This window comes from Penicillium alfredii (genome assembly GCF_028826965.1).
Source record: "Penicillium alfredii strain IBT 34128 chromosome Unknown utg000004l_segment0_segment0, whole genome shotgun sequence".
Lineage (NCBI taxonomy): Eukaryota > Fungi > Ascomycota > Eurotiomycetes > Eurotiales > Aspergillaceae > Penicillium > Penicillium alfredii.
Window position 1 is genome coordinate 2,794,649 of NW_026622701.1, and position 25,182 is coordinate 2,819,830.

Consider the following 25,182-nt stretch of genomic DNA (forward strand, 5'->3'; position numbering starts at 1 on the left):
TATTCTATCGTAGGGTGGGCCAGATAACAGGGTCCAACTTTCTATCTCTATTGAGATCATGTGATATCACCTGATCCACCCCTTCCGTCAGTTGGGAATAGCTTCATGCCTCACCATCTCTGTAAACACTTTATATTGGTATAATTAATATTCGATATTATCGGGATATTGAAATTTAGGGGTATTTTAGATAAATAAATAAATTCGGTAGAATTTAGGCGAATTTAGTATTAAAAATCTTTTAATATCTATTTTTTATTTACTACGAACCGGGCTTATAATTATCGAACTAACAAATTAGGTGATTTACCCTAATATCAATACTAGAAGTATATATATAAAACAGTCCTTGATTCTCGAAAATTTACTATACAAATACTACATATAGACCCTAAAATCTCGTTTATTATACCTTATTCGGACTTCGTTGCTGATTGATCTGGCCGATCGGCCTCGTGTCTACCCCGATAGGTATGGCGGCATGCTGGTTGACATCATACTCTAGTTGTACTCACAGGGACACGCATGCTCAGTGGCAAGACAGTCACGTGTTGATAGAGCTGTTTGTTTTGTTCGTCATCCTTTCACTCTCTCCCTCGCTTGATCTTCTGTTTTGGATTCTTGATCAGGCGAAGTGCGTCTAAAAAATTAGTCCAAGTCAATCCTGTGTCCATTTCCTTCTTATTCGGCCTATAGACTGGGTTGGCCTTATTATTCGGATCCCTCGCCCCGCCTGTTGCCCTGGCTACCGACTTGACCAACTTGCCCCGGTTAAGTAGGAAGTGAGAAAAAACAATCACCCAGGTTTTCTCCAAGCAGAGGCCGAAAGAAAGGCGTGATCATCGCTCATCCCCGTCATTTTAAAACCGAACTGGATACTTTGCGCAGAAGATCCTGATACCACTTCTCTTCAGGACCTTGTCGCCAAACCTTGCGGTGACGATCTCGGTCGCGCGGTGTGCGTGTGTTGGCAAGGTTAAATTTTCCACCGCAACCCAGGAAAACCTGCAACAATACATTACAACATGGCCGACGAACTGGATTATTTGAATCCAGACTTCGACCTCAATTCCCTCACCGTCCCTCGCTTGCGCTCTATTCTCGTCAACCACGATGTGCCGTACCCTGCCTCAGCCAAGAAGGCTCAGCTGATCGGCATCCTGCAAGACGAGGTTCTCCCCCAGGCGCGGAAGCTTCTACGGGACCGCGAACGGGTCAGGAGGACGAGCGCGGGTATCACGGATATGGGAAGTCGAGCGACGTCCGTTGCGAGTGACGCGGACGATCGCGAGTCCATGCCTCCTCCGCCCGCCACACCCTCGACGGTGTCCTCGTCGACGGGGCCGCGACGCACGGGGACTAGACGCAGTACTCGAGCCTCGACTGCCGACACGGATGACAGCCATGCTCCTGCTACACCCGCTACGGCCTCGAAACGGCGGAGCGTGGCGCGATCGGTGGGCAAGCACCCGCGTGCCTCGGATACGGAAACCGGTGATGATTTGGCCGCAACGCCCGTTGCGGCTGTTGGATCCACGGCGCGGAAGTCTACCTCTCGAAAGCTGCGGCGCAGTGAGGTGCTCCCATCGACTGAGGTCGAAGAATACACGCCATCGACCAAGACAGAATCCCGGGATGAAAGTGTTTTCACCTACGACAATCCCTTCCAGAGTGGTAGTCCCTCTGAGTTCCCGGGGAGTAGAGCTGCTAGCCATGATGGGAAGCGCAAGAGCGGGTCGCGGTTGTCGACTGAGAGCCCGGCTTTGAAGAGAGGGTTACGATCGCGCAAGTCGGCTACTCCTACCAGCGTCAGGCAAGATGATGGATACAAGGCTCCTGCGAGAGACTCGTTTGACTTTGCCTCTAAGCTGAGGCCCACCAAGGAGGAACCAGAAGAAGAATCCGATGACGATCATGAAGACGACGAGAGTGATATTGCTGGCGAGGAGTTCACTCCGGAAGAGCAGCTTGCCCTGGAGAGCGAGCACTACGCGCCGGAAACTACAGTACGACGACGGCCGCAGAAGCCCAGTGCTTTTGGCCGCATTGCTCCTTGGCTGGTAATCCTCTCTATATTCGGAAGTTTTGGCGCCTGGTGGCGCAAGGAGAAGATCGAGATTGGGTTCTGTGGTCTGGGCAAGCCCACCTGGTCGTTGGCTGAGACGAAAGTACCCGAGTGGGCCAACGTCCTCGAGCCGCGGTGCGAGCCGTGTCCACCCCATGCCTTTTGTTACCCGGAGTTCGAGGCTCGTTGCGAGCATGACTTTATTCTCAAGCCCCACCCTCTTGCCGTTGGTGGTCTGGTTCCCCTGCCACCGACCTGTGAACCCGACAGCGAGAAGGCTCGTCGTGTGAAGGCTGTTGCAGATAAAGCAGTGGAAGAACTTCGAAGCCGGCGTGCTAAGTGGGAATGCGGGCAGCTGAAGAAAGATGGGAAAGATGCTCGCTCCCCTGATATCAGCGAACCAGACCTGAAGGAAGAGGTTGCAAAGAGACGTCGCAAGGGCATGAGTGACAGCGAATTCGAGGATCTCTGGAAAGGTGCCATCGGCGAGGTTATTGACAAGGACGAGGTCGTCAGCAAAGTCCAGCAGTAAGTGATCTCTCATCCTCTTCGTCCTTTGGACATTTCCGTATCTCCTTGGTTACGCTTATGGCTCTGGACTTGGCGTTCAGCAGCGAATTTTCTTTAAGATTCTTGGTTCTGACATTGTGTACCGGAACTAACAGAGACGCCCTGGCAATCACAGACCATCCGCCGTCCTCGTCCTCAGTTCCACCTCCATCGCCCGACTCCCCCTCACCTGCGCCGTCCGCCGATACGTTCGACTCGCTCTCCTCGCGTATCGACTCCCTCTTTCACTTCTAATTCTGACTGCCGCCGCCCTTGTGTATGCTCGGGCCCGTGTACGTGCCCGCCGCTCAGACATCGCCCGCGTGCCCGAGCTCGTTGCCACGACTCTCGACCGGCTCGCCACGCAGGCCGCCCTGCATGCCCGCAACGGCGCCCGAGAGCCGTACATCCCCATCGGCCAGCTCCGCGACGACGTCCTGCGCTTCGAGCTCCAGGGCAAGCGACGCGAGGAGCTCTGGCGCCGCGTCCGCCGCGTCGTCGAGGGCAACGCTAATGTGCGCGCCGCCGTCCGTGAAGGCCGCAGCGGCGACGTCGCCCGGGTCTGGGAGTGGATCGGCGGTATTGGCAGTGTTGGCGGCACTAGCGCCGATCTTGAGGGTAGTGCGCGCCGCGACAGTGCTCGATTCTCTCTGCCTTCTCCCTCGAGTCCCGGGGCCCTGGAGTATATGACTGCCGACGACACTAAGCCCGACCCTGCTACCAGCCCGAGACAGTCTCGTCGCTGGGACGAGGGACGTCCGATTTACTGATGCGCCTGGGATCGTTGGGGGTTGGACTTGGGACTTGCTTTTGCTTTGATATCCTTCCCTTAGCTCTCAGGTATGAGATATGCCATGCCTTTGCCGTCTTGCTCTTTCTCCTTTGGTCTCTGTACATATTTCTATCCCTGTCTATATCCATTCTTCTTCATGTGCAATACCCTTGTCAGAACTTGATTTACTTGGTTTTACAATCCTTTCTTCCTTTATAATTTCTTTTTCCCCGTTCTGGTCGTGTGTTGTTTTCTCCTGTAGCGCCCCCAAAGAAATGGATGGATGGATTCCCCGTCTATGTACGATGATCGACAAACTCGACTCAAATCGCTTCAGGTGCGATCCAGAAACCCGGCATTCTCGTCCGAATCTCGGGCCCTACATGCATCGTGCATGGGAAAGATGCATGCATGCTGTGTGTTGTTGTGAGATCGAATTCATCAGTTTTGGGTCTGCGTGCCGCGAGGATCGTCGTCGGGGACGGGGATCGACAACTTGGGCCAGGGTGTGTCAAAGGCTGAGTGTGGTAGGATTCGCTCTTTGTGAAAAAGATTGGAGAGAGTGAGGAAATAGTGGCTATCAACCGTACATGTATATTGACAGGGGTCATCCTCGAACCGAGCATTGATTGTCGGGCGAACTATCCAGTAATGGTTGTATACTTCTTGGGGTTGTCGTAGGCAAACCTACATTCTCTCGTTTCTTTTATTTCTCTTCTTTTTATTCATTCGTTATCTACAGCTATAGTATTTGGTAATTGTTTTTCTTCTTCTTCTTCTTCTTCTTCTTTTTCTTTTGTCCAATATCTATCAACAAGGATAGCTATGACCGTAAGCCCTAATCTCTAGTCTCTACCACAACCACCCGAGGCACTGGGCATATTTGACCGCTTCTTCCATGCCCCGCCCCCTCATCCTTGACATTCGCCACCCACCTAAAGCTGCTTATAGTAATTCACCTCAACAAAGAGAATCTGTTTGGCTACTGTATGTATGTCTCCCCTCGATGGCCGATCCCGCGGATCCAGGCTTGAGCTGCGATCCGCCGGAACCACGTAGGCAGAGCTGGTGGCGAGAAACGACGATCAACGGAACAAAGCTGCGGGCTGGACTAATTGGTGTTGGTTGGGGTTGCATCTGTCTTTCTCTCTCTCTCTCTCTCTCTCTCTCTGTGTGTGTGTGTGTGTGTGTGACTCGGAGAGGAATCTGTGATTAGGATACACTGACATCGATCTGCCCATTCTTTTTATTTTTTTTTACTGCTTTGCATGACTCAAGATACTATTGCCCTAGAGAAAATTGTATGTATAGAGGTTCGTTAGGTAGACATGGGTCGCTGCTAATCCCTGTTTTTGTACTACTCAGTACTATAACCATCTAACCCTAACCCTAAGATCTTGTGTTTCTGAAGCTGTACGTTTTTTGATGTGTATGCTTACCCTGACCCCAAAAGGCATGCTTCTCGAAGCTGTCCGGCAAACAGTATCTCAAAGAGAGAAAGCTTTGGGGGATCAACTTGTCAAGCTTGGGCGCTAACTTACCCTAAGGTTGGCAGATGCACGTTCCCCTTTGGACTTCACCACATCTCTGAAAGGTGGAATCGAGATTTTTTTTTTTCTTGGAGACATGGAACCCATCGCCGACACCACTCAGAGCCCTCAGAAGGGATCCACTGGGCTCCGGTACTTGGTATTACTATTTTACTGTTCAGGAACTAAACCCGGGGAGGTACAGTAGTTTGGTAAACAATTGAGACCATATTCAGAGACATGCCGCTATTCTTTTGGGTCTTGATATTTTAGATAGCATATTCCAAATATTTACATTTACACCCTGATCGGTTACACTATTTGATATGATTACTAAAAATCACCCCCAAGGTTGGAGCATATTGAGTGTCCCGCGCAGGGCAAAGGATGAGCAGAAAAACTTTGATAGACCACATGTCCATCCGCGTTGAGAAGAGCCCAGTCCCCGGTAGATTGTCGGATAATTCCACCCTTTCAAACACGTTGGAGCACTCGGTGGCGACTCAGTGGCGACTGTCTCTTGGCCCCCCCTCTCTCTCCCTCTCTTTCTCTTCTCTCCTCCATTCGCCAAACTCCATCGGAGCAAGTATCCGGCCAACGAGAGAGAGCGGAGAAGCTGTGCGTAGCCCAAGTCAGGCCCCCGAGGGCATGGTGTCCACCTAACATACCAGCCTGCTGGGTGTTTTCTGTTTATATGTCTTTAAGACACCCCTATACTACTGTTTTCTGTCTCCGGTGCTCAGTTGAGATACTTCACCAATATGGAGATCAAGCAGTCGGGCATGGATGCTTCGCACAGAGTCTCTCGTCTCTCGTCTCTCTGCATGCGATTCTCATCGTCTAGCCCGGTGGCAAAATCTCCAAAGAGGAGAAAGGGGGCTGCAGATGGAGATTGTCCAGACTCTCGCCTAGCTGCACTGTCCATTGGAGAGGGACCCCCCTTTTCATCCCTAGTGCCGTGCGCGCCGGGTATGCAGATAATGGGGATTGCAATGCAGCGGTTAACCTGTCAAGGTTTTCCCGGTACGGCGGGGCCCGCGGCATGATCATCCACCAGGGATGGGTTTATATGAGTATATCTTGTGCTGCAACCTGAATGAGAGGGATCGTATATTGAAGTTGTTCACTACTGTTAACCATTATCACTGACAGCAAGTGAAATGACGCGATTACCAGTACACTATCCAACTAAACCACAGTCGAAGCAGCGGGGCGGGGGGGCAGCCTCGGGACGACAAAGTGAGAAGCTCTTAGGTCGACCAATCGATATTGGGGCCCTGGTGGGTTGTGGAGATTATCGAGCGTGAATACCTCAATGGCGGTACCGGCTACAGCCTATCAGTTCTGCCGGAACAAATATCCGAGCCAATCCTTCCTGTTTCTTTTTGTCCACCTTCATGATCTTTGGGCCTTTTGCCTGATGACAGTTGGGTTGGGCTGATCACAGTATGAGTCATGATCTCGAGGTAAATCAGAGCTAATCTGGTGCCATGATTTTATTATTTAATATTTTTTTCTTCTTAGGAAATCCCGATTATCGATCTCTCGTGCCTACGTTCGGGCTCCACTTTGATGTCCGAGGAAAGAAATAGACTGGAATGGATGTATACAGGGTATACAAGCTATCACCGAGGCTTGCTTCTCCATGGGATTAGTTGTTGGAGGTGCCAATTCATGGGATTCTTGCTTTTTCTTTTGCCATGGAAATCACTCCAGACCTTCCACGTACTCCAATAGATCGACCAAAATGGATAAAATGAGAAATGGCAAATAGTCAAGCGCAGAAGAACAGGATAATTTAATCAGAGAATGATATAATAGTATAATATCATCAGCAACCCAACACGAAATCTACATTTGATTTTTTTCGAGGAATGTCAGTGCCAGGCCCACCTTCTGCGCCACCCACGCAGCTCTCTCTCAATCCTTGCCCGCCCCCTCTCTCTCCTTCTTTTCTCGCGATCTTTCTCTGCTCCACCTTCTCTCTGCTCGGTCTCGGCAGGGCGTGCAGAATTCATTGACGTGACTAGCGTCCCAGACTACCTATTCTCTCGTAGGCTCCCCTCGAAGTGATTTGCATTGAACCAAAAAAATAATAGCTTTCCACATAGTGGCTACTCGAATAGAGGCTCCGCTGGGGGATCCAGCTTTTTGATCTGCTTTGCCCACTTTCTTTCGCTTCCTTTCTATTTTTGTTCTTTTCCCTGCCTGTGGTGCTTTATGCAGCTCCGGGCATGGGCGACCAAGGGACAATGCCTTTCAGGCCCATTGCCCCTCGTCTGGCACCAGGGGGCAATGGAGGTTCAAATTCAGGGCCACCACCAGAGGATGGTCGCATGAGAAGGGCTTCGACGGCCTGCAAAGAGTGCCAACGACGTCGGACAAGGGTATATACAAACACTCCCATCTACCCCTCACACTCAATCTTCCTCTCTCTCTCTCTCTCTCTCTTTCCCTCCCCCACCAGGGTGTTCTGAACCCCCACCCCCTCCACCTCAATTTCATTGCCGAGATAGTTTCTGACCGTTTGTTTTCCATGCTTGGTTGCTTTCTTTTCACCAATCCAGTGCAGCGGAGTTCCTTGTACAGAATGTCTGGCTCATGGCCGCGAATGCGTCTTCGATGAATCCTCCGACAGACGCCGCAAAGCATCAGCCCGAAGAACCCAGGAAGAGCTGATGGGTCTCCGAGATTTCGTGGATCAGATGCTGGCTGTGCTTCGATATAGTACTTACCCAGGCATCGAACATCTCCTCCATACCATCCGGTCCGGCGCCTCGCAGGACGACATCCGCGCCACCGTCTCCCACCTGTTAGCTCAAATCCCCAACCCTCCCGTCCCGGACGCCCAGAACCCCGAGATGGACCCGAATATCATGAGCAGAGCCATGGGCAATTTCTTTGATCCGCGCTAAGAGAAAAAGGGAAAAGGACTTGTTTTTCTTTCGAGGGTGGGAACAGATCCCCATCCTGCTGCTGCATCTTCCCTGGAGTCATATTGGACTACACGCACATCAAGCGAGATTCGGACATCGAATTCTTTTCAATGACCTCTGGTTGGTTGTTTAAGAGCCTGTTGCCTTTCTTTTAATATTATCTTCTGTTCCGTTCCTGCTCTATTTCCACATTCTCCTCTGCTCTGCTCTTTTATATCCTTGGCCAGGAGCGCCCGGGCAAGGTCAACATGAATTCTTGACTGACTCGTGCGTCCTGGTATGCCAACGGTGACGTTTGCAATCTTCCTACTGAGAGCCTGCAAACAAATTTTCTTTTTCTTTCTTCCTTCCAGGATGGCACTAGTCATGTATTATCTTTTTGCATATTCTCACGCGCCCCCGTCTGTGGACCAGTGTGCTACCAGAAGACAAGCCCTCCAGAATGGCCCGAAACGACCCCGATCCTCTGCGCAGGTATACGAGACTATCCGGTAGTACCACATCTGGGCCGACTGCTGTTCTCTTCTTTTTCTTGTCTTGCATTTCTATCCCCTGGGCGCGGGTGCCGGATTGGTCCTCGCAAGGTGGTCATGAACTGTCCACAGAATACCAGAATGCGACTTCAACCTTGAGCCCGTGAAGCCGGGTTTGGTTCGATGGAAACCCCCGCTCTTGCGGTCCTCGGCTGAGGTGGAAAAGTTCACTTGTCAGAAGATGTTTGATTCCAATGTCACCTGCCATGAAGTTCACCAAGGCTCTCTCGATTGAAATCTGATCGGGCTCATGATGTCCGGGCTTTTTTATTTGCGGCCGAGATGTTGGCAAAACCGCCCTCTGTGAGAGGTATGGCACACTGTCGCTAGGTCCCTTTGCTGTGGCACCGATATCTCGGCCTCCCGTTCATGCCCGTAGCAAGGACAATGGCCGTCCTCATTTTACCGACCTGGATCCTCCGGTATCGCAGACCTATCCAGGCTTACTCTTGCAAAGAAATACCTAATTGCAAAAGATAAACAATTGGATAAAAAAAAATCTCAGTGTATTAGCGGGGTCTCTTTCGTACAGTTTATACTTCTACCAGAAGTCTTGTTTTTCTGGTATCGCTTCTGGCAGCCTCAACTTCTTTCAACGACTGCTTCGTCTTTGCCTTCCATGGAAATCCACCTAACAATGCTTTGCAGTGTTGATCGATGTTATCGCCTTCGCTGGAAATCCGGGGAGTGGACCAAAACCCCGCGGCCGGAATTAGCCCGAGGACTCCACTCTCCAAAGATCTCGGATATTTATCCTGCCCTGTCTCCTCTGACTGCCAGGACTCCCCTCCACACACACACCACTTGCCATCGAGACGGAAAACCTATGCCCAAGGGGGTTTTTTTTTTATTTTTTTCCATGTGTTGCTTGGCATTGGTCCGATCCTGGACATGGTAACTACAAGCGTGGCCACGCAAGGGTCTACGCGGTCCGGAATGCGGGCCGTGATAGACGACGATGCAGTAGCCAGTCGCAAGAGAAAGGCATCAGAGCTGTCGAATAAACCAGCCACGGCCCGTCAGAAAATCACCCGAGCCTGTGACTCGTGCAAACTCAAGAAAACGCGGTGCAACGGCACCTTGCCCTGCACGCGATGTACGCGGCTGTCGCTGCCCTGCAAATACAACGCTGCCTACTCCAGAGGACTGCCGCCAGAACCTCCACCGGCATCCTCGCGCTCTTTCTCAACTTCGGCTGTGCGTCGGGAATCCGGAGATGCTCGCCAGTCCAACAGTCCTCGTTCCCGCAGCATCAGGGCTTCGACCCAGGACGATCAGCATCAGTCGCTCCTCCGCCAGCGTCCTGCAGTATCATCACCCCGGACATCGCCCGAGCCTGGGTCCACCGATTTCGAGGGCAATTATCTCGGCCCGGCGTCCGGTGTGTCGTTCATCAACCGGGTCTGGAGTCGTCTGCACCAGGACGAGACAACTCACATCCCCGACGAGCTGCAGCGGGAGTCCTCGCGGAACACGGCTGTGTTCATGTTTGGCGATAAGCCATACTCTGACTACCAGGAAGCTGAATTCACGCTTCCGTCCTTTGACAAGTCTTTGGAGCTTGTGGGCATCTACTTCGACTTTTCTATTGTGACGTACCGCTTCTTGCACCGTGGGAGTGTCGAGGAATGGGTCAAGTATGTCTATCGGAACAATATCTCGCTTGCGAATCCGCCGGTTGGGAACATGGTTGCTAGGACGGCTATTGTTCTGATGGTCTTCGCTGTGAGCACGCTGTATGAAGAGCTGCAGCCGGGTGAGACAGTAGACGAGCGGAGCAAAAGGTAAGTAAACATGTCAAACCCAATGTCAAGAAAGAGCTCCATTTTGACTCAAACAAGCCACCATAGTGAACGATGGTACGCGGCTTCGAAGTACATGTCGTCCCTTGAATCAGGTCCCCCGCGACTTGAAACTATTCAAGCTCGACTCGGCCAATGTCTGTACTTGCTGTCATCTTCGCGCGCCAATGAATGTTGGTATTCGTTTGGCACCGCCCTGCAGGTCGTCACAGCTCTTGGATTGCACCGCAAGTGGCCGGCCAAACTCTCAAAGAACGAATGCTCGTACCTTGAATTGGAACTCCGCAAGCGAATCTTCTGGAGCGCCTACACCCTGGATAAATACCTCAGCATCATGTTTGGACGGTCTCGGCTGCTCCGTGACGAGGATCTCGATCAAGAGCTGCCGGACGAGATGAACGACGAGGATCTGTTGGAGGAGGATCCGGCAAGACGCACTGGCTCTGCAGATAGCATGATGATTGCTTCGGCCCTGCATTACCGGTTTGTTTCTTCCTTCCCTATCCTTTTCGATATGCAATGATTAACACTAACCATTGCCGCAGGCTTGGTCGCATTCTAGGCGACATCTCCCGGCAACTATACAGCATCAACCCGTTTTCTCGAGACTCAGCCCTAGAAACCGCCGTGCGCCTCACCTCAGAACTAGAGAGATGGAAAGAGAGCGTGCCCCCACTCTTCAACAGCGTCCGACCCTCGAGCTTAATCCCGCCGCTCTGTCGCCAAAGCCAGGTCCTGCAGCTAGCCTACTCGCACGCCATGATCCACGTAACACGCTCGTTTCTTCTAAACGACTTTACAGATCTCAGCCGGCGCCCGACAATCCCGCACCACCCGACAGTCAGCACGCACGTGCAGAAGTGCATCGAGGCCGCCCAGGATGTCATGACCCTAGTCGACAGCTTGGCCCAGCAAGGCATTCTAATCCAGTCGTTCTGGTTCACGCACTACGTGACCTTCTGCGCTATCCTCGTCGTCTATATCCATACTATCCAGCAACACCGCCAATCCCTGGCTCCGAGTCCTGGGGATGATGCCGATGATGCCCGGCAGCAGCAGCGCTACCTCTTCTCGCTGGCGGAGACTTGCCAGCAGCATCTTGCGGAGGCTACGCGCAAGAACTGTCCGAGTCGTCGGTATAGTATTATTCTTGAGGAGCTGCGCCGCGAGGTTCGACGCCAGATCGGCTCGGACGATACTGCTTCTGCGACTGGACAGGCGCGTGCTGTCCGGCTTGGCATTGAAGACCCTGCGGCGCAGAATGCCGGTTCGCCGAATGGTCCTGATCGACCCCTCGCTCTTGATCCTGGTGCTATGGCTCTCCCTCCCATACCCGGTATCCTTCAGCCAGCTGAGCTGGGTGAGTCGCCCATCGATCGCGGCGATGATATAGGGTTTCTTGAGAGCCTTGAGGGTTCGATCTGGTGGACGCAACTTGACTCATGGGTAAGAGTGAAGCTGAAACCACTCGTTATTGTTTCTGCATTGCTAACTTCTATCTACAGGCTTTGTCTAGTTTCCCGAATGATCCATCCACGTTTACATTCTGAGACCAGCAGGATGGTTGCGATCCACGGGTGTTTCAAAATATCACCTATATTCATTCCTTGAGAACTCGCGTTCATTTACGAAATCACCATACCGGTATACTTATCATATCTCAGATCACTTAATCTTGAACCTCATCGCTATTAAGCCGGTCAAGGTAGGTATCAAACCGCCCCGACACGTCGATAACATCCTTGAGGTATTCGTACGTGAGAGTGTTCTTCTTCCACCGCGCATACTGGCGAGCGGTGGTGATGACATTCCGGATCTGGCGACCGTTCAACTTCTCTTTCTTGAGCAAGTCCAGGTGCGCCCGCAGATCGGCCACGTCAATCGCCTCGCCGTCGACAGATTCTAGGCGCGAGATGAACGTCTCCCAGATCATAAGGCGCTGTTCCTCGCCGAGACTGGGGTAATGCAGCGCCAGCTGGATTCGCGACTTGAATGCCTCGTCGAAGGTGCCGACCCGGTTGCTGGTCAGGATCAGGATCCCGTCGTAGTATTCCAGGGCGCGCAGGAAAACAGAGACCAGTGCGTTCCGACGCTTTCATTGTATAGTCAGCAATATTTCTTTCACAATCTTTCTCGAGATCGGGGGAGGAATTCCTACCAGGTCTTCGAGGCTGCGCTGTTCCAGGAACACGTCCGCCTCGTCGAGCAGCACCACGCAATTCCAAATCTTGCCTAAATGCAGCACCGACTCCAGATACGTCTCCACCTCTTCTGGCTTGGTGCCCACGTCACCGCAGGTCACTCGATAGAGAGGCTTCTCGGCAATCTCCGCCACGCTCTCCGCTGTCAGCGTCTTGCCGGTCCCGGGCCCGCCGTGCAACAGCAGGATCAGCCCGTTGCCCTTACCGGCAATCAGGTCGGCCGAGTACTCAGACTCGAGGTGGTTGCTAACCAGGGCCTGGATTAGATCCCGCGATTTGGGGTCGATCGCCAGGCTCTGGAAGGCCTCTTTGTTCCACGTGACATCCGAAATGCGGTCCGTGGCAAGATCAAACCATTTCTTTAACCGGAGACTGTATCCTATCACTTTTGTTGGCATCAGTAACCGGAACTTCTCGTCCGGTGGCTGTTCCCGGTCCATTTCTTGCTCAGTGAGAGTCTCGGGGCCGTTTTGGTTTATGGGGTAAGCCACATTTGGCCAGGGATGGGGGTGCAGTCTCTTATACGTTTTCATGTCAATCATGTATCGATCCTCGGCCTGGTGGCAGTGGTTAGCTTTGCTTGTGCTATGCCAATGAATATTGATGGAGCGTGATTTGCAGAACAACATACCATAGCCTGGAAGCTTTCCTGTTCGATGGCGTGGTATGAAACAAACCCTTGCTTGCGGATCTTCCAGAAGGTATCTCCACGCCGCCGCAGCTTGTTGACAAGCTCGTCCGACGCATATTTAATGGGTAACACGGTAAGCTCTGTGATGGATATCTCATCCGGCTGTTCACCAACGTCACCGCCTTGGTCTGCTCGCGCGCGATAGAAGCTTTGCGGCTCTCGGTCAAAGTCATCGAGCTTTTCTCGCTGATTCGGAGCCCGTGCATCAGGTATCTGGAACGTGAGGGTCTCCTCTTCCCTGTGAAAGCCGCCATCGAATTTCCACGTCCAGCCTCTGACCGTCCATGTCGACTTCTGTGCGCCAAGTTTTATCTGGTCTCGAGTTGGCCACGACGCCGCAACGTATCCTGTGTGCTCGTTGTTTTTGTTTGATACCAGGACATCGCCTGGCTTGAATAGGTAATCCACATACTCCGGGCGAATCTTGTTTCTGTCGAACAAGGCGTCTGCGGCCGCGTAATGTGCGCCGTGGCTTTCCTCTACGTACTGGATGAAGAGATGCAGCTGTTTCTCTGCCGGCGTCACCGGGCCCTGTTGGCTGTCGGGTAATTTCCCACGGCTGTGGTAGATGAACAGATACGGCGCAGCGAGCTCCTGCGTCCGATTATACGCATGAGTGATTTCCTTGAACTCGGTGTTGTTGTTCAAGATTTTTCGCAAGGCGGCCTTCAGATCGTTGGACACCGGGCGAACCGTCTCACTGATGGGCCGCGGCTTGTGCGAGGTCACAGCAGAATCCGAAACCGCACTTTCGGGACGAGAGCTGTCGAGATCTACGGTTCTGCTGAAGTTCTTGAACACCACAAACGAGATGTCCGGGTTGACGGCGAGGTACAGCTCAAAGTTCGTCAGGGGTGCATTGCATCGCAACTGCAGTGCGCCTTTCTGACCATGGATTATTTCCGGGGGATCCAAGAACGGGCCGGTCCAATGGTCGGTGTCGTCGTCGTTGCTCTGGATGCGGTAGAGAACCTGAAGCCTCGAGGGCACCACGTTGCCGGAGCGAGCTTCCAGCCGGCGCACCTTGTCCTGCAACAAGGCAACGTGGGCGCGCAGCTGGTCCGTTTCTGATACGAAAGGCCCGCCAGCTGATGCGTGACGAGACGCCTCAGCCGACGGGAATTCCGAGTTGCCAGGCGTACCGGAATCGATGTTCTCCTGTACAATGGACTGATCGCTGGGCCCTGGCGAGGACGATTGCCCCGCGAGCCGGTCTTCCTCCTGTCGGGCTATCATGAGGCGTCGCTTGTTTCGCTGCTCCAGCAGCATCATTTGCATTTGATAGTCTTGCAGTGCGGAATTGTCATGCGGCGGTGCGGGAGCCATTGGCGTCCCGTGGCCGGCTTCACGCAGGGCCAGCAGCTTGCGCTGCGGGTCTGAACTCGCCGCGCTGCGGTCCTCGGAGATTGTTTTGGGGTTGTAGATCTCAGAGTCTGGGGAGTTGACCGGGTCGCCCGGTGGGTTGGGTGGTCCCGCCGGGGGCTGGTTTGGCACGTTGGACATGCTGGGCACTGATTCTTTTCTCAATCACCCTCACTTAACTCTAAAGCGCAGATAAAATGGATAGACTACACCGACTGGACAACTCGATCCGGTGCTTGGTGGAGGGAGAAGAGGTAACAGCTGCAGGCAGCAGGTGGGGGGATTTAAAAGCCGACTACGGAGCATTTTTAGTCAACTTGAGCCTCACGAGGCTAAACGACCAAAACCCATCTGATAAAACATACACCAATGGCTAGACAATCTATAGAGAAAAAAAGGGCACAAAATCTGTTATGTCGTGAGGTTTTCTCAAATATTTGACATATTTGATGTTCTAGTGACTTAACAACTACTGATCTCGCGGCACTCGGGAAACAAGGAATACATGAAAAGAATAAAAGAAATAAACATCCAGACAAAGTATCCAGTGACTGCTGGAAGATTGTTTGCCTCAAATAGATACTCTTATATCTTGGCAGTTTGGTACTTGCAATACTCGACGGCTCAGGACTCACTGGTCGCGGGAGGTTTTCCGGCTGACTTCTTACTCCCACAGGGAACCTTGGAAAATACAAAGGATGCCTCCACATGTTATTTTCCGACCAATGCACAATCATGAAGATCTCATTCCAGTTCAGATGTGGTTCGCAGTGTTCTTTTCCGATCGGATTCATATCCGCATCCCCGCACTCTGGTCCGTCTGACGCGGAGGCGGAGGTGCCAGACACGCAATTTAAACCTCGCTGCTCTAATAGATGACGAGGGGGCCTTCCTGAAGATTCAGCAGATTGCTTGAATCTCACATTTTCTCAGAGAAAGAAGTCGAAATATATGCCCCTTTCACTCTACCATGTTGGCCACTCTACCCGCTCAGCCAAACCCTATCCCGTTGGCCAAATCGGCCGACAACACCAGCCATGGGGTTCTGGTAGAAGGGACCCCGGCCGAGCCACGCACAATAGATGAGTTTGTCCGGCAAAGGGCCTCTCTGGATGAGTCTCAACAGCCGATCATCTCTTACCCCAAGACGGGCATTGAATATGTCGACTATTCCATGCACCAGCTCGATATATTCGCTTTCCGAGCAGCCCAGCACCTGGCAAAGCACATCCCTCCACGCACGTCTTCATCAGAAACACCTGCGGTGATTGGACTCCTCGGACTATCAGATCTCAACTACCTCGTGACAGTTCTGGCCCTGGCCAAGCTCGGTCACACAGGACTACTACTCTCGACGCGCATCTCCATCGAGGCCTACCTCTCCCTCCTGGAGAATACTAAGTCCTCCAATATCATCACTCAGCCGAGTCTTCGTGGTACAGCCGAGGAGCTGCAGAAACACCGCCCCCATCTTCAGATCGACGAGATCCCCTCGCAAGATGTTTACAACCATCCCATCGTCGACCAGGTCGACACAAATCTCACTCCGCACCTAGACCCTGAACTGGAGTCCAAATATATTGCATGGATCATTCACTCCAGTGGTTCGACGGGTCTGCCCAAGCCGATCTTTCATACCCACTTCGCGGCTCTGAAGAACTACGTCGGGAGCATGAATATGAACGGGTTTATCACTCTGCCGCTGTATCATAATCATGGCATGAGCGTCTTGTTTCGCACGATCTACTCTTGCAAGAAGCTGCATCTTTATAATGCTGAGCTGCCGCTCACCAAACGGTATTTGATCGACATTATGAGATCGCACGACTTTGAGATTTTCTACGGAGTGCCCTACGCTTTGAAGTTGCTAGCAGAGACCCAGGAAGGGGTTGACGTCTTGCTTAAATTCAAAGCTGTCATGTTCGGGGGCTCAGCGTGCCCTGACTCACTGGGTGATCGGCTGGTCAATAACGGTGTCCATTTGATCGGCCACTATGGGTCGTAAGTGCTGGTTGATCTATTTTGCTTCGGCTTTTTCTGCATTTCATTTGCTGACCTCTATAGAACCGAAACCGGTCAGCTCATGATGTCAACGAGACCTCGAGATGACAAAGGCTGGGACTGGCTGCGGCCCACAGACACCGTGAAGAAATATTTACAGTTCGAGGAACGGAGCCCCGGCCTCTATGAGCTGCTCTGTCTCGATGGATGGCCGTCCAAGGTGATATCCAATCGACCGGATGGCTCCTATGCCACCAAGGATCTCTTCATTAAGCATCCGACTGTGGAGGCCTACAAGTACTACGCGCGACTCGATGACACTATCGTCCTTCTGAACGGGGAGAAGGTCAACCCGCTAGACCTGGAAGGAAGTGTCCGGCAGCACGACGCCGTCTCCGAGGCTATTGTTTTCGGTGCTGGAAAGGCCTGCATTGGGCTAGCAGTCATCCGTTCTCCTGCCGCGGAGAGTCACACTGACGAGGCGCTCCTTGATAATATCTGGCCGGCCGTGGAACAGGCTCATGAAGTACTGCCCGCCTTTGGACAGCTTTCCCGGTGTATGGTGAAGATACTTCCTGCAGCCACGCAGTACCCTCGCACAGATAAGGGGACTGTCATCAGACAGGCTTTCTACCGAGAGTTCCGTGATCTTATCGAAGAGGCGTATGAGGCAGCAGAGGCTGTTACTGGGTCTCTCAACTTGTCGGAAGACGAGATGAAGGTGTTCCTGCGCGAGAATCTCCGGAAGATGTTGCCCCTCAAAGATCCGTCTGCTTTAACGGATAATGCGGACTTTTTTTGCCTGGGGATGGACTCACTACATGCTACACAGCTCCGGTCTCTGTTGGTGAAGAACATCAATACGAACGGGCAGAAACTTGGATTGAACGTCGCTTTTGAGCACCCTTCGATCAATAAGCTCGCTCGTCACCTATGCTCCTTGGCATGTGGTGTCACCGATGGGGCTTATGCCGTGGAGGACCAGATGCAGGCGCTTATAGACAAGTACAGCCAGTTTGAAACGCACCGGCCCATGGCGAACGGTCTGGGCGGCAAATGTATTGTGCGGTCTAGAATTTAATTGTGAACAACAGATGATCAGTGAATTGACAATATCCAGGTTCTCACCGGTGCCACCGGTTCTCTCGGTAGCCACATTGCTGCGCAGCTCTCATCGCACGAAGAGGTCCGGAAGGTCTACTGTCTTGTGCGAGCTGCTTCCACCATCGAAGCCTACGATCGGCTGCTTGATTCCATGCGGACCCGCCGCGTGTACGATAGTATTTCCTCCTCGGCGCGCAATAAACTGATCCCTCTCCCGTCCGACTTGTCGCAGCCCACACTAGGGCTAGACGCCTCAACGTACAACACCCTCGCTTCAGAAATCACGGATATCGTCCATAGCGCCTGGTCCGTGAACTTCAACCTGCACCTCAGCAGTTTTGAGCGCGACAGCATCGCAGGACTCAAGCACCTACTCGATCTAAGTCTCAAAGCGCAGCGTTCAGCCCCGGCCTCGTTCAACTTCTGCTCGTCCATCAGCGCCGTCGCGCACACAGCCACCTATACCGTCCCCGAGACGCTCCCAGCGAAGCTAAGCTACGCCCAAGACATGGGCTACGCACAGGCCAAGCTGGTCGGCGAGCACCTGTGCATGCGAGCCGCCGCACAGACGGGGGTAGCCGCACGCGTGCTGCGCATTGGTCAAGTCATCGGCGACACGCAGCACGGCATCTGGAATGCCACCGAGGCCATCCCACTAATGCTGCAATGCGCCACAACTATCGGTGTATTGCCCCGGCTCGACGAGTCGCTGCTGTGGCTTCCGGTCGATTTGGTCGCCGGCACCATCATCGACCTCTCCCTCTCGTCAACGGTTATCTCCGGCGCCGATCCTGCGGCGAGTCTCATCTTCAATGTTGTTAGCCAGCATCCTTTCCACTGGACCCGCGACTTGCTCCCGTATTTGCGTGCGGCCGGGTTGCAGTTTGAGGAACTTGATCAGCGCGAGTGGTTGCGGCGGCTGCGCTCGTCAAATCCTGACCCTGCGACCAACCCGCCAATTAAACTGGTTGATTTCTTTGCTGGTAAGTATGACTCAGATTTGCCGAGGAAGAGCTTCACATGGCAGACAGAAAAGGCGCGCTCTTCGTCTACTCTGGCAAATGCTCTACCACTGGACCAGGGCCTTGTGGAGAAGCTGGTGCGGTATTTCCGGCAAGAATGTTGGTGAATATCAAATGATCATTCACTGTTTCTTGCATTTTAGGCTTTTTAAAATTACAGCTACTCATCGTGGTTGGGTAGATCTAGGACATTGATACCTTTGGTTTAAGTATGTCAAACGCCATGTAGCAGTAGATTCAGTGCAACGCGGATACAAAATACAATCTCGACATTCACATAACAAAGAACACCTTTTTTCTTACATGAAGGGCCACGAATGCCTCGTGATAACCTTCATCTCTGTTGAATGCATCGTGCAGAAAAGACACAAGTCGGTATCACGGGAATCATGCAAGCAAAACCGGTAGACCCTTAAAAAAATACCCCGGCTGAACCAAACACAAACAGAAATGCTATCTATTTGATTTCCAGCAGCTTCACGTCGAAGATCAGCTTGGAGTTGGCGGGGATGCCGGGCAGCGCCTTCTTGCCATAGGCGAGGTTGGCAGGGATCGTGATGCGGCGCTCGCCACCGACAGCCATACCGGCGACACCGATGTCCCAGCCCTTGATGACCTCACCCTTGCCGAGCTTGAAGGAGAAGGGCTTGCCCTTCTTGTTGGCATCGAAGACCTTGCCGTCCTCGAGCTTGCCGATGTAGCGCATGGCGACGTTGTTGCCGCTCTTGGCGGCAACGCCCTTGCCGAGCTTCTTGTCGTCAATCTTCACGCCCTTGACCTCCTTGACGCCCAGGCTGCCCGTGGGCTTGTCACCGGACGGCGTGGGGCCCTGCTCCAGGTTCTTGGCGAACTGGACCTTCTTGTCGGTCTTGGCCTCCTTCTTGGGCTCCGGGGCGGCCGCGTCACCATTGTTCTTCTTGAGCTTCTTCTGCTGGGCCTTGGTCAAGGTCGGCTCCTCACCCTTGGCGGCCTTGGCATCCTTGCTCTTGGCCATCAGGTCATCGAGGCTGAGCTCCTCATCCGCGGCGCGCTTGTTCTTGCCTTTACCCTTAGCCTCAACGAGCTTGGGGGCGTCAGCCTCCTCGTCGCTAGAAACCTCGGTGATTCGGGGGTCATCCATTCCATCCAGATCATCGCTCTCGTCGTCCTCCATGGCCATGATATCGTCCATGTCCAGCTCATCCTCGTCGGGCGACAGATCGTAGTCGCCCTCTTCATCATCTTCCTCATCCTCGTCGAAAGGAGGGCGACCCTCATCGACACCAATGACGTAGTTACCAGTGAGGAAAACAGTGTGATTGCCGGTGACCTTGAAGAAGACACGCTCACCCTCGCAGACAGTAATATCCAGAGGCTGCTGGTAGTGCTGTTTCGGGAATTAGCCAATTGATATTTTGAGCTGGATGTTTTGAATTGCAGGGCTTACCTTCTCAGGGTTCAAGGTACAGATGACATTCTCATCCAGATCAAGACCCTCCTCGGACTCATCGTCCTCGTCATCGTCAGTAGCGGGAGCCTTGCCCTTAATGAGCTTGGAGATGGCAGCCTTCAAGTCAAACCCTTCATCATCGTCATCGTCCTCCTCATCGTCGTCTTCCATCGCGTCTTCCAGGTCCTTCTTGGCGGCGGCCGCCTTCAGTTTGCGGGCCTTCTCCTTATCGCTAGGACCACCATTGACCTCCTCGTCGTCCTCGGAGTCCTCATCATCGTCCTCATCACTGTAGTCCTCATCGGACTCATCGAGATCCAGACCCGGAGGGGGACGAACGATCTTCAGAGTTGCGCGCGAAGGCTTGCTCGACTCGGCATCGTCCTCATACTCGGGAGCCTCGTCGGGGTCAATCGCAGCCATGCTCACACGGAACTATAAATGGAGTCAGCATAAGCGTTTTGATTATGGTCAGTAGCGGTTCTCACCGAAGCGGCCGCATTGGGCACGGCGGGAATCATGGCCCCGGGAGGAACCCGGAGGGCATAAACTGCGACAGGCTGCACAGCAGACATTTTGAGAAATTGAAGAGAGGAAAAAAACGCAAGAAATAAAATACAGCAGAAAAAGAGGGAATGGGATCAACCACAAGGAAAGCAAGGTGTGGATGAGGAAAGGAAAAATGAGAGAGGATGCGACCTGAGGAAGCAACAAGATCGTCGGAGCTCTACTTTTTTTTTTTTTTTTTGCCTCGAGGTGACTTCGACCAATCACAGATGATATTTAGCGTTCACCGCCTATTGTTCTTGCCATCACTGACCGATTTGTTCACCGCCCGTCGGCCACCTGACTTTTGCCCGGCGACGCGTGATTGCGCGAATTGCCTCATCTCCGCTTGACATTGTCCGAGGTCTGTCTTGCGCTGATTGCCACGTCGGTCATGATGGTCCTGCTGGCCCATAATGGGCTCTCGTCTTGATGCCAATGCCAGTGCGGTTCGTAAACGCATCGAAAATCGTAGGTTCCCTTCATTTATTTGATCAGCCCTCGTCCTAACCCGACCATATCTAGATGATTTCAATAATGAAGCTGGGGAGGAATATGAAGCGTCCAGCTTCGGCGGGTTCGGAGACTATATGCGGCGCAAGAAAATCAAGCTTCAGAATTTAGACGCTGAAATTCGAGCAACGGCTGTCGATTGTCCACCGATCTTCCGCGGGGTTGTCGCGCACGTTAACGGATACACCCAGCCCTCCCTGCAAGATCTCCACCGCATGATTGTTAGTCATGGCGGTGGTTTTCTTCAATATCTTGATGGGAAAACGGCTGCAACTCATATCATTGCAAGTTCTCTTACGCCTAAGAAACGAGAGGAGTTCCGTCGGTACCGGATTGTAAAGCCGGCATGGGTGACGGAAAGCATCCGGGCTGGACGCCTGCTGCCCTGGGATGAGTTCCGGGTGGTAGATGAAGGACAATCCCAGAAGGTTCTCAAGTTCAACGATGGGCGTTTTGTGAGCCAGACCAACAGTCCCCAGTTGGGCTACAAAGAAGAGTCTCGCGCGAGTTGGTACAACACTCAGTTGAAAGTAATGGCTGGCACTGATGGGAGTCCTGACTCTTTTCCAAGCCCTGCTACTACACCTGCTCCGGCCAAAGGCTCCAACAGATTGCCAAGTCAGCCGTCTCAGTCGGACTATGGCGACTTTCCTAGTTTTACCACATTCGAAGGAAAGGAGGAGAAGGCTCCGTCTCCACGCCCAGAAGCAGAGACTTTGCTTAGTTCTGAGGCACAATCTCTGGCTACCCATTATGATCCATCACGGCCTTCCGTGGCGCCACTGATGGACACCGCCGAGGTATCGTATAATTCGAAGCAGCCGGGCTCTCCCAAAACCGAAATGACCTCAGAGGATCACAACGCACAACTTCTCTCCGATCCTCGGATGAGAAAGTCGAGTGTTGTCAACCCAGAATTCCTTCAGCAATACTACAAAGAGTCTCGTCTCCACCACTTGTCGACATGGAAAGCCGACCTCAAAGCCCAACTTCAAGCAGCAACCAAGGAAAAGACGCAGTCTTGCATTTTCCAAAAAGACCGGTGTCTGGCGGTAGAAGATACATCCTTCATGTTGACTTTGACTCATTCTTTGCGGCCGTATCCCTTCTCAAATACCCAGAGCTCCGCGATAAGCCAGTCGCCGTCGCCCATAGTCCGGGCTCGGGCTCTGAAATAGCTAGCTGCAACTACGCTGCGCGAGCACGAGGTGTAAAGAATGGGATGTGGATGAAGGGCGCTTTGCAATCGTGCCCGGAACTGAAAGTTTTGCAGTATGATTTTCCGGCCTACGAAGATGCAAGCCGCAAGTTCTACAGCTCCATTCTTTCCATCGACGGGATGGTGCAAAGTGTGAGCATTGATGAAGCCTTAATTGACATCACCAACCAGTGCTTGGAAGCTGGTGGCTCAGATGGCAGAGGTGTCTCAGAGGGCTCGATTTACCGTGAACAGGCTAGGGCTGATCAAATCGCCCAACACTTGCGTGACTCGATCAAGGAGAAAACGGGATGTGCAGTATCTGTTGGTATTGGCGGCAACATCCTGCTTGCTAAGATTGCTTTGCGAAAGGCCAAGCCTGCCGGGCAGTTTCAATTGAAACCAGAGGCTGCTTTGGATTTCATTGGAAACCTCACCGTTCAAGATTTACCGGGGTGGGGGCATAGCCTTGGAGCCAAGTTGGAAGAGATCGGTGTCAGGTTCGTCAAGGACGTCAGAGATCTTTCACAGGAGAAACTCATCTCCAGCTTGGGGCCCAAGACCGGTGCTCGAATGCGGGAATATGCTCGGGGCATCGACAAAACTGAAGTTGGCAACCAAGTCATTAGGAAATCAGTTTCAGCAGAGGTAAATTGGGGCATTCGATTTGTCAACCAGGCTCAAGCTGAAGACTTCGTGCGGTCATTGTGCGAGGAACTCAATCGGCGGCTGGTGGAAAACCTGGTGAAGGGCAAGCAACTCACACTCAAAGTCATGCGACGGTCGATGGATGCGCCACTAGAGCCGGTCAAGCATCTTGGTCATGGCAAGTGTGATGTTTTCAACAAGAGCATTGCTATTGGCGTTGCTACTAATGCAACAGATGTTCTTGCCAAGGAGGCGAACTCGATGTTGCGGAGTTTCAATTTCTCTCCTGGCGATCTGCGAGGACTGGGTGTGCAAATGACCAAGCTCGAGCCGCTCAAAGCTGGGCCATCGGAAAACCTCGAGAGCAGTCAGCGGCAGCTCAACTTTCAGAAATCGCCGGCTCGCAAGAAGCCAGTGGCCGCTGCAGATCCTGATGAACTGGAGAGTCCATGCAAAGGCGATTCTACTCGTATCCAAGTCGACCCAGTGCTCAGCAATAGTGCCCACAAGCCGCTGAACATCTCTGGCTCCCAATTCATTATGCCCACCCAAGCAGACCCCGATGTCGTGTCTGAGTTACCGGGGGATATCAGATCAAAGCTTGTTGCTCAAGCCAAACCCAGACTGGATTTTCGCTCTGGCTCTCCATGTCCTCCACGCCGACCCCAGCCTACCACAGCGGACCTGCCCCCACAATCACAGTTGGATCCGGACACGTTGGCTGCGTTGCCAGAAGACGTGCGGAACGAGGTCTTAGGTTATTATAACCAGCCAGATTCCAATTCTGCACCATCTGCACCACCATCTGTACCTTTAGCCACGGCATCACGTCCAGCCTCGGCTGGGTCTCTCCAATTCAAGAGACCAACCTCCCCACCGAAGAAAAGGCGAGGCCGTCCGCCCAAGAACGCAAGCACTGGAAACAAGACCCTGACCCAGTCATTTGTCCTCTCACGACCGGCGACTACCGCTCCAACCCCCTCTGCTTCTGAAGAACGGAACGCGACCGGGGACCCATCCCCTCCCGTGGAAGATTCGCCAGAAGTCTCTGCAGAATTCCTAGCTGCATTGCCAGAAGATATCCGACAGGAGGTTCTCGAAGAGCAGAAGCGCACCCGCATGCTCCAGCGTCCACGGGTAGTTGCTCCATCAGGACCGAGACCCACGTCCCAACCACAGGCTTCGGGATCTGCTTCTGCCCCCGCGCCACCCGTCGAGAAACGTCTCCCTCTTTCTCCACTACCCCAGCGCCCTGTTCTCACCTCTCAACGACTCTCCAAATTACCTGACTTACGAGATGCCGTCAGCGCATGGCACTCGGCTTTTGCGGGCGATGGCCCTTACAGTGAAGATGTCACGACTTTATGCACATACCTTGAACGCGTAATTGGCGAGGAGAGGGACATGGACAAGGCGGTGTCGGTGGTACGCTGGCTGATGTGGCTCGTTGGCGAGGACGCCTGTCAACAAGGGCCGGCTCGGCATAGCCCACCGTCTGGGCAAGCCGAAGGCATTTCTACTTGGGTGGAGGCGATTGGATCGATGCAGGGGAGTATTCAGGCTGCACTAGAGGCGAGAGGGCTAGCGCCCGTGGATTTTGACTGAGAGTGTATATTCTTGTACTGCAATGATACCCATTTTAGCGCGATCCATCTACTTAACCCTGGGGAGATGGAGATATAGATCAATGGCCCGTTCCTTTTCTTGTATTATTATGCCTGCCCTCGGTCTGTAGATCTTTGGTTGGGTTTTCAAAATTTGCGCTTAGAATTTCGGTAAGATCAATCACAATTAGCAAAGAGCTTGTTCAGGGGGGTGACGAAATTTCCCAAGGTTGCTTCCTTGCTATGACTACAAGGCGAAGATATATATGTCCAACATTTTGAGACTCAGAGACACTTTCCCATCGTTTTAGCTGTAGAATCATTCTAGGGTCTTACTTTTCGGACCATCGGGCTTTTCATTTAGCAGTATAATTACCAGTCCACTAGAAAACAATTACTTAATTCTACTGTATGCGATCCGAGGTGAAATGTCAAAATAAGATCATTTTGGTGTGATTTCGCTGTTGAGACACATTTCTCAGGCACCCACGACGCAATTGGGCTTGTGGTTTAGTGGTATAATACCCCCTTAGCATGGGGGTGGTCCGGGGTTCGATTCCCCGCGAGTCCATTTTTGTAAACTTTTTTTTTTTTTCATTTCAAGTTACTCAACATTTCCTCTGAAAACGAGGAAACACACTCGTATTTGTTAAGGCCCAAGCGCCATGGCGCGACGA

At 52.6% G+C, this 25,182-nt stretch overlaps 7 protein-coding genes across 7 annotated transcripts; 5 read left to right on the forward strand and 2 right to left on the reverse strand.

Moving 5' to 3' along the window:
* Window positions 1-1,025: 1,025 nt before the first annotated feature.
* NUU61_002698 (putative sister chromatid separation protein (Src1)) lies at window positions 1,026-3,384 on the forward strand (the record flags this gene model as incomplete). The annotated part of the gene is made up of 2 exons (XM_056653280.1): window positions 1,026-2,593; window positions 2,751-3,384. The coding sequence occupies 2 exons, from the start codon at window positions 1,026-1,028 to the stop codon at window positions 3,382-3,384; spliced, it is 2,202 nt and encodes a 733-aa protein (XP_056514347.1).
* A 3,765-nt stretch (window positions 3,385-7,149) lies between these two features.
* Window positions 7,150-7,830, forward strand: NUU61_002699 (Zn(II)2Cys6 transcription factor domain-containing protein; the record flags this gene model as incomplete). The annotated part of the gene is made up of 2 exons (XM_056653281.1): window positions 7,150-7,302; window positions 7,483-7,830. 2 exons carry the CDS (start codon window positions 7,150-7,152, stop codon window positions 7,828-7,830), a joined length of 501 nt encoding a protein of 166 aa, XP_056514348.1.
* Window positions 7,831-9,275: 1,445 nt separating this feature from the next.
* NUU61_002700 (Zn(II)2Cys6 transcription factor) lies at window positions 9,276-11,736 on the forward strand (the record flags this gene model as incomplete). The annotated part of the gene is made up of 4 exons (XM_056653282.1): window positions 9,276-10,168; window positions 10,235-10,669; window positions 10,732-11,632; window positions 11,692-11,736. 4 exons carry the CDS (start codon window positions 9,276-9,278, stop codon window positions 11,734-11,736), a joined length of 2,274 nt encoding a protein of 757 aa, XP_056514349.1.
* A 119-nt stretch (window positions 11,737-11,855) lies between these two features.
* NUU61_002701 (ATP-binding protein) lies at window positions 11,856-14,581 on the reverse strand (the record flags this gene model as incomplete). Its single annotated transcript, XM_056653283.1, has 3 exons — window positions 11,856-12,278; window positions 12,345-12,944; window positions 13,019-14,581. The coding sequence occupies 3 exons, from the start codon at window positions 14,579-14,581 to the stop codon at window positions 11,856-11,858; spliced, it is 2,586 nt and encodes an 861-aa protein (XP_056514350.1).
* An 829-nt stretch (window positions 14,582-15,410) lies between these two features.
* NUU61_002702 (putative NRPS-like enzyme) lies at window positions 15,411-18,674 on the forward strand (the record flags this gene model as incomplete). Its single annotated transcript, XM_056653284.1, has 3 exons — window positions 15,411-16,441; window positions 16,505-17,504; window positions 17,562-18,674. The coding sequence occupies 3 exons, from the start codon at window positions 15,411-15,413 to the stop codon at window positions 18,672-18,674; spliced, it is 3,144 nt and encodes a 1,047-aa protein (XP_056514351.1).
* A 350-nt stretch (window positions 18,675-19,024) lies between these two features.
* On the reverse strand, window positions 19,025-20,571 carry NUU61_002703 (FKBP-type peptidyl-prolyl cis-trans isomerase; the record flags this gene model as incomplete). Its single annotated transcript, XM_056653285.1, has 3 exons — window positions 19,025-19,933; window positions 19,994-20,431; window positions 20,485-20,571. The coding sequence occupies 3 exons, from the start codon at window positions 20,569-20,571 to the stop codon at window positions 19,025-19,027; spliced, it is 1,434 nt and encodes a 477-aa protein (XP_056514352.1).
* A 387-nt stretch (window positions 20,572-20,958) lies between these two features.
* NUU61_002704 (putative DNA damage repair protein Mus42) lies at window positions 20,959-24,506 on the forward strand (the record flags this gene model as incomplete). The annotated part of the gene is made up of 3 exons (XM_056653286.1): window positions 20,959-21,013; window positions 21,068-22,073; window positions 22,115-24,506. The coding sequence occupies 3 exons, from the start codon at window positions 20,959-20,961 to the stop codon at window positions 24,504-24,506; spliced, it is 3,453 nt and encodes a 1,150-aa protein (XP_056514353.1).
* Between the last annotated feature and the right edge of the window lie 676 nt (window positions 24,507-25,182).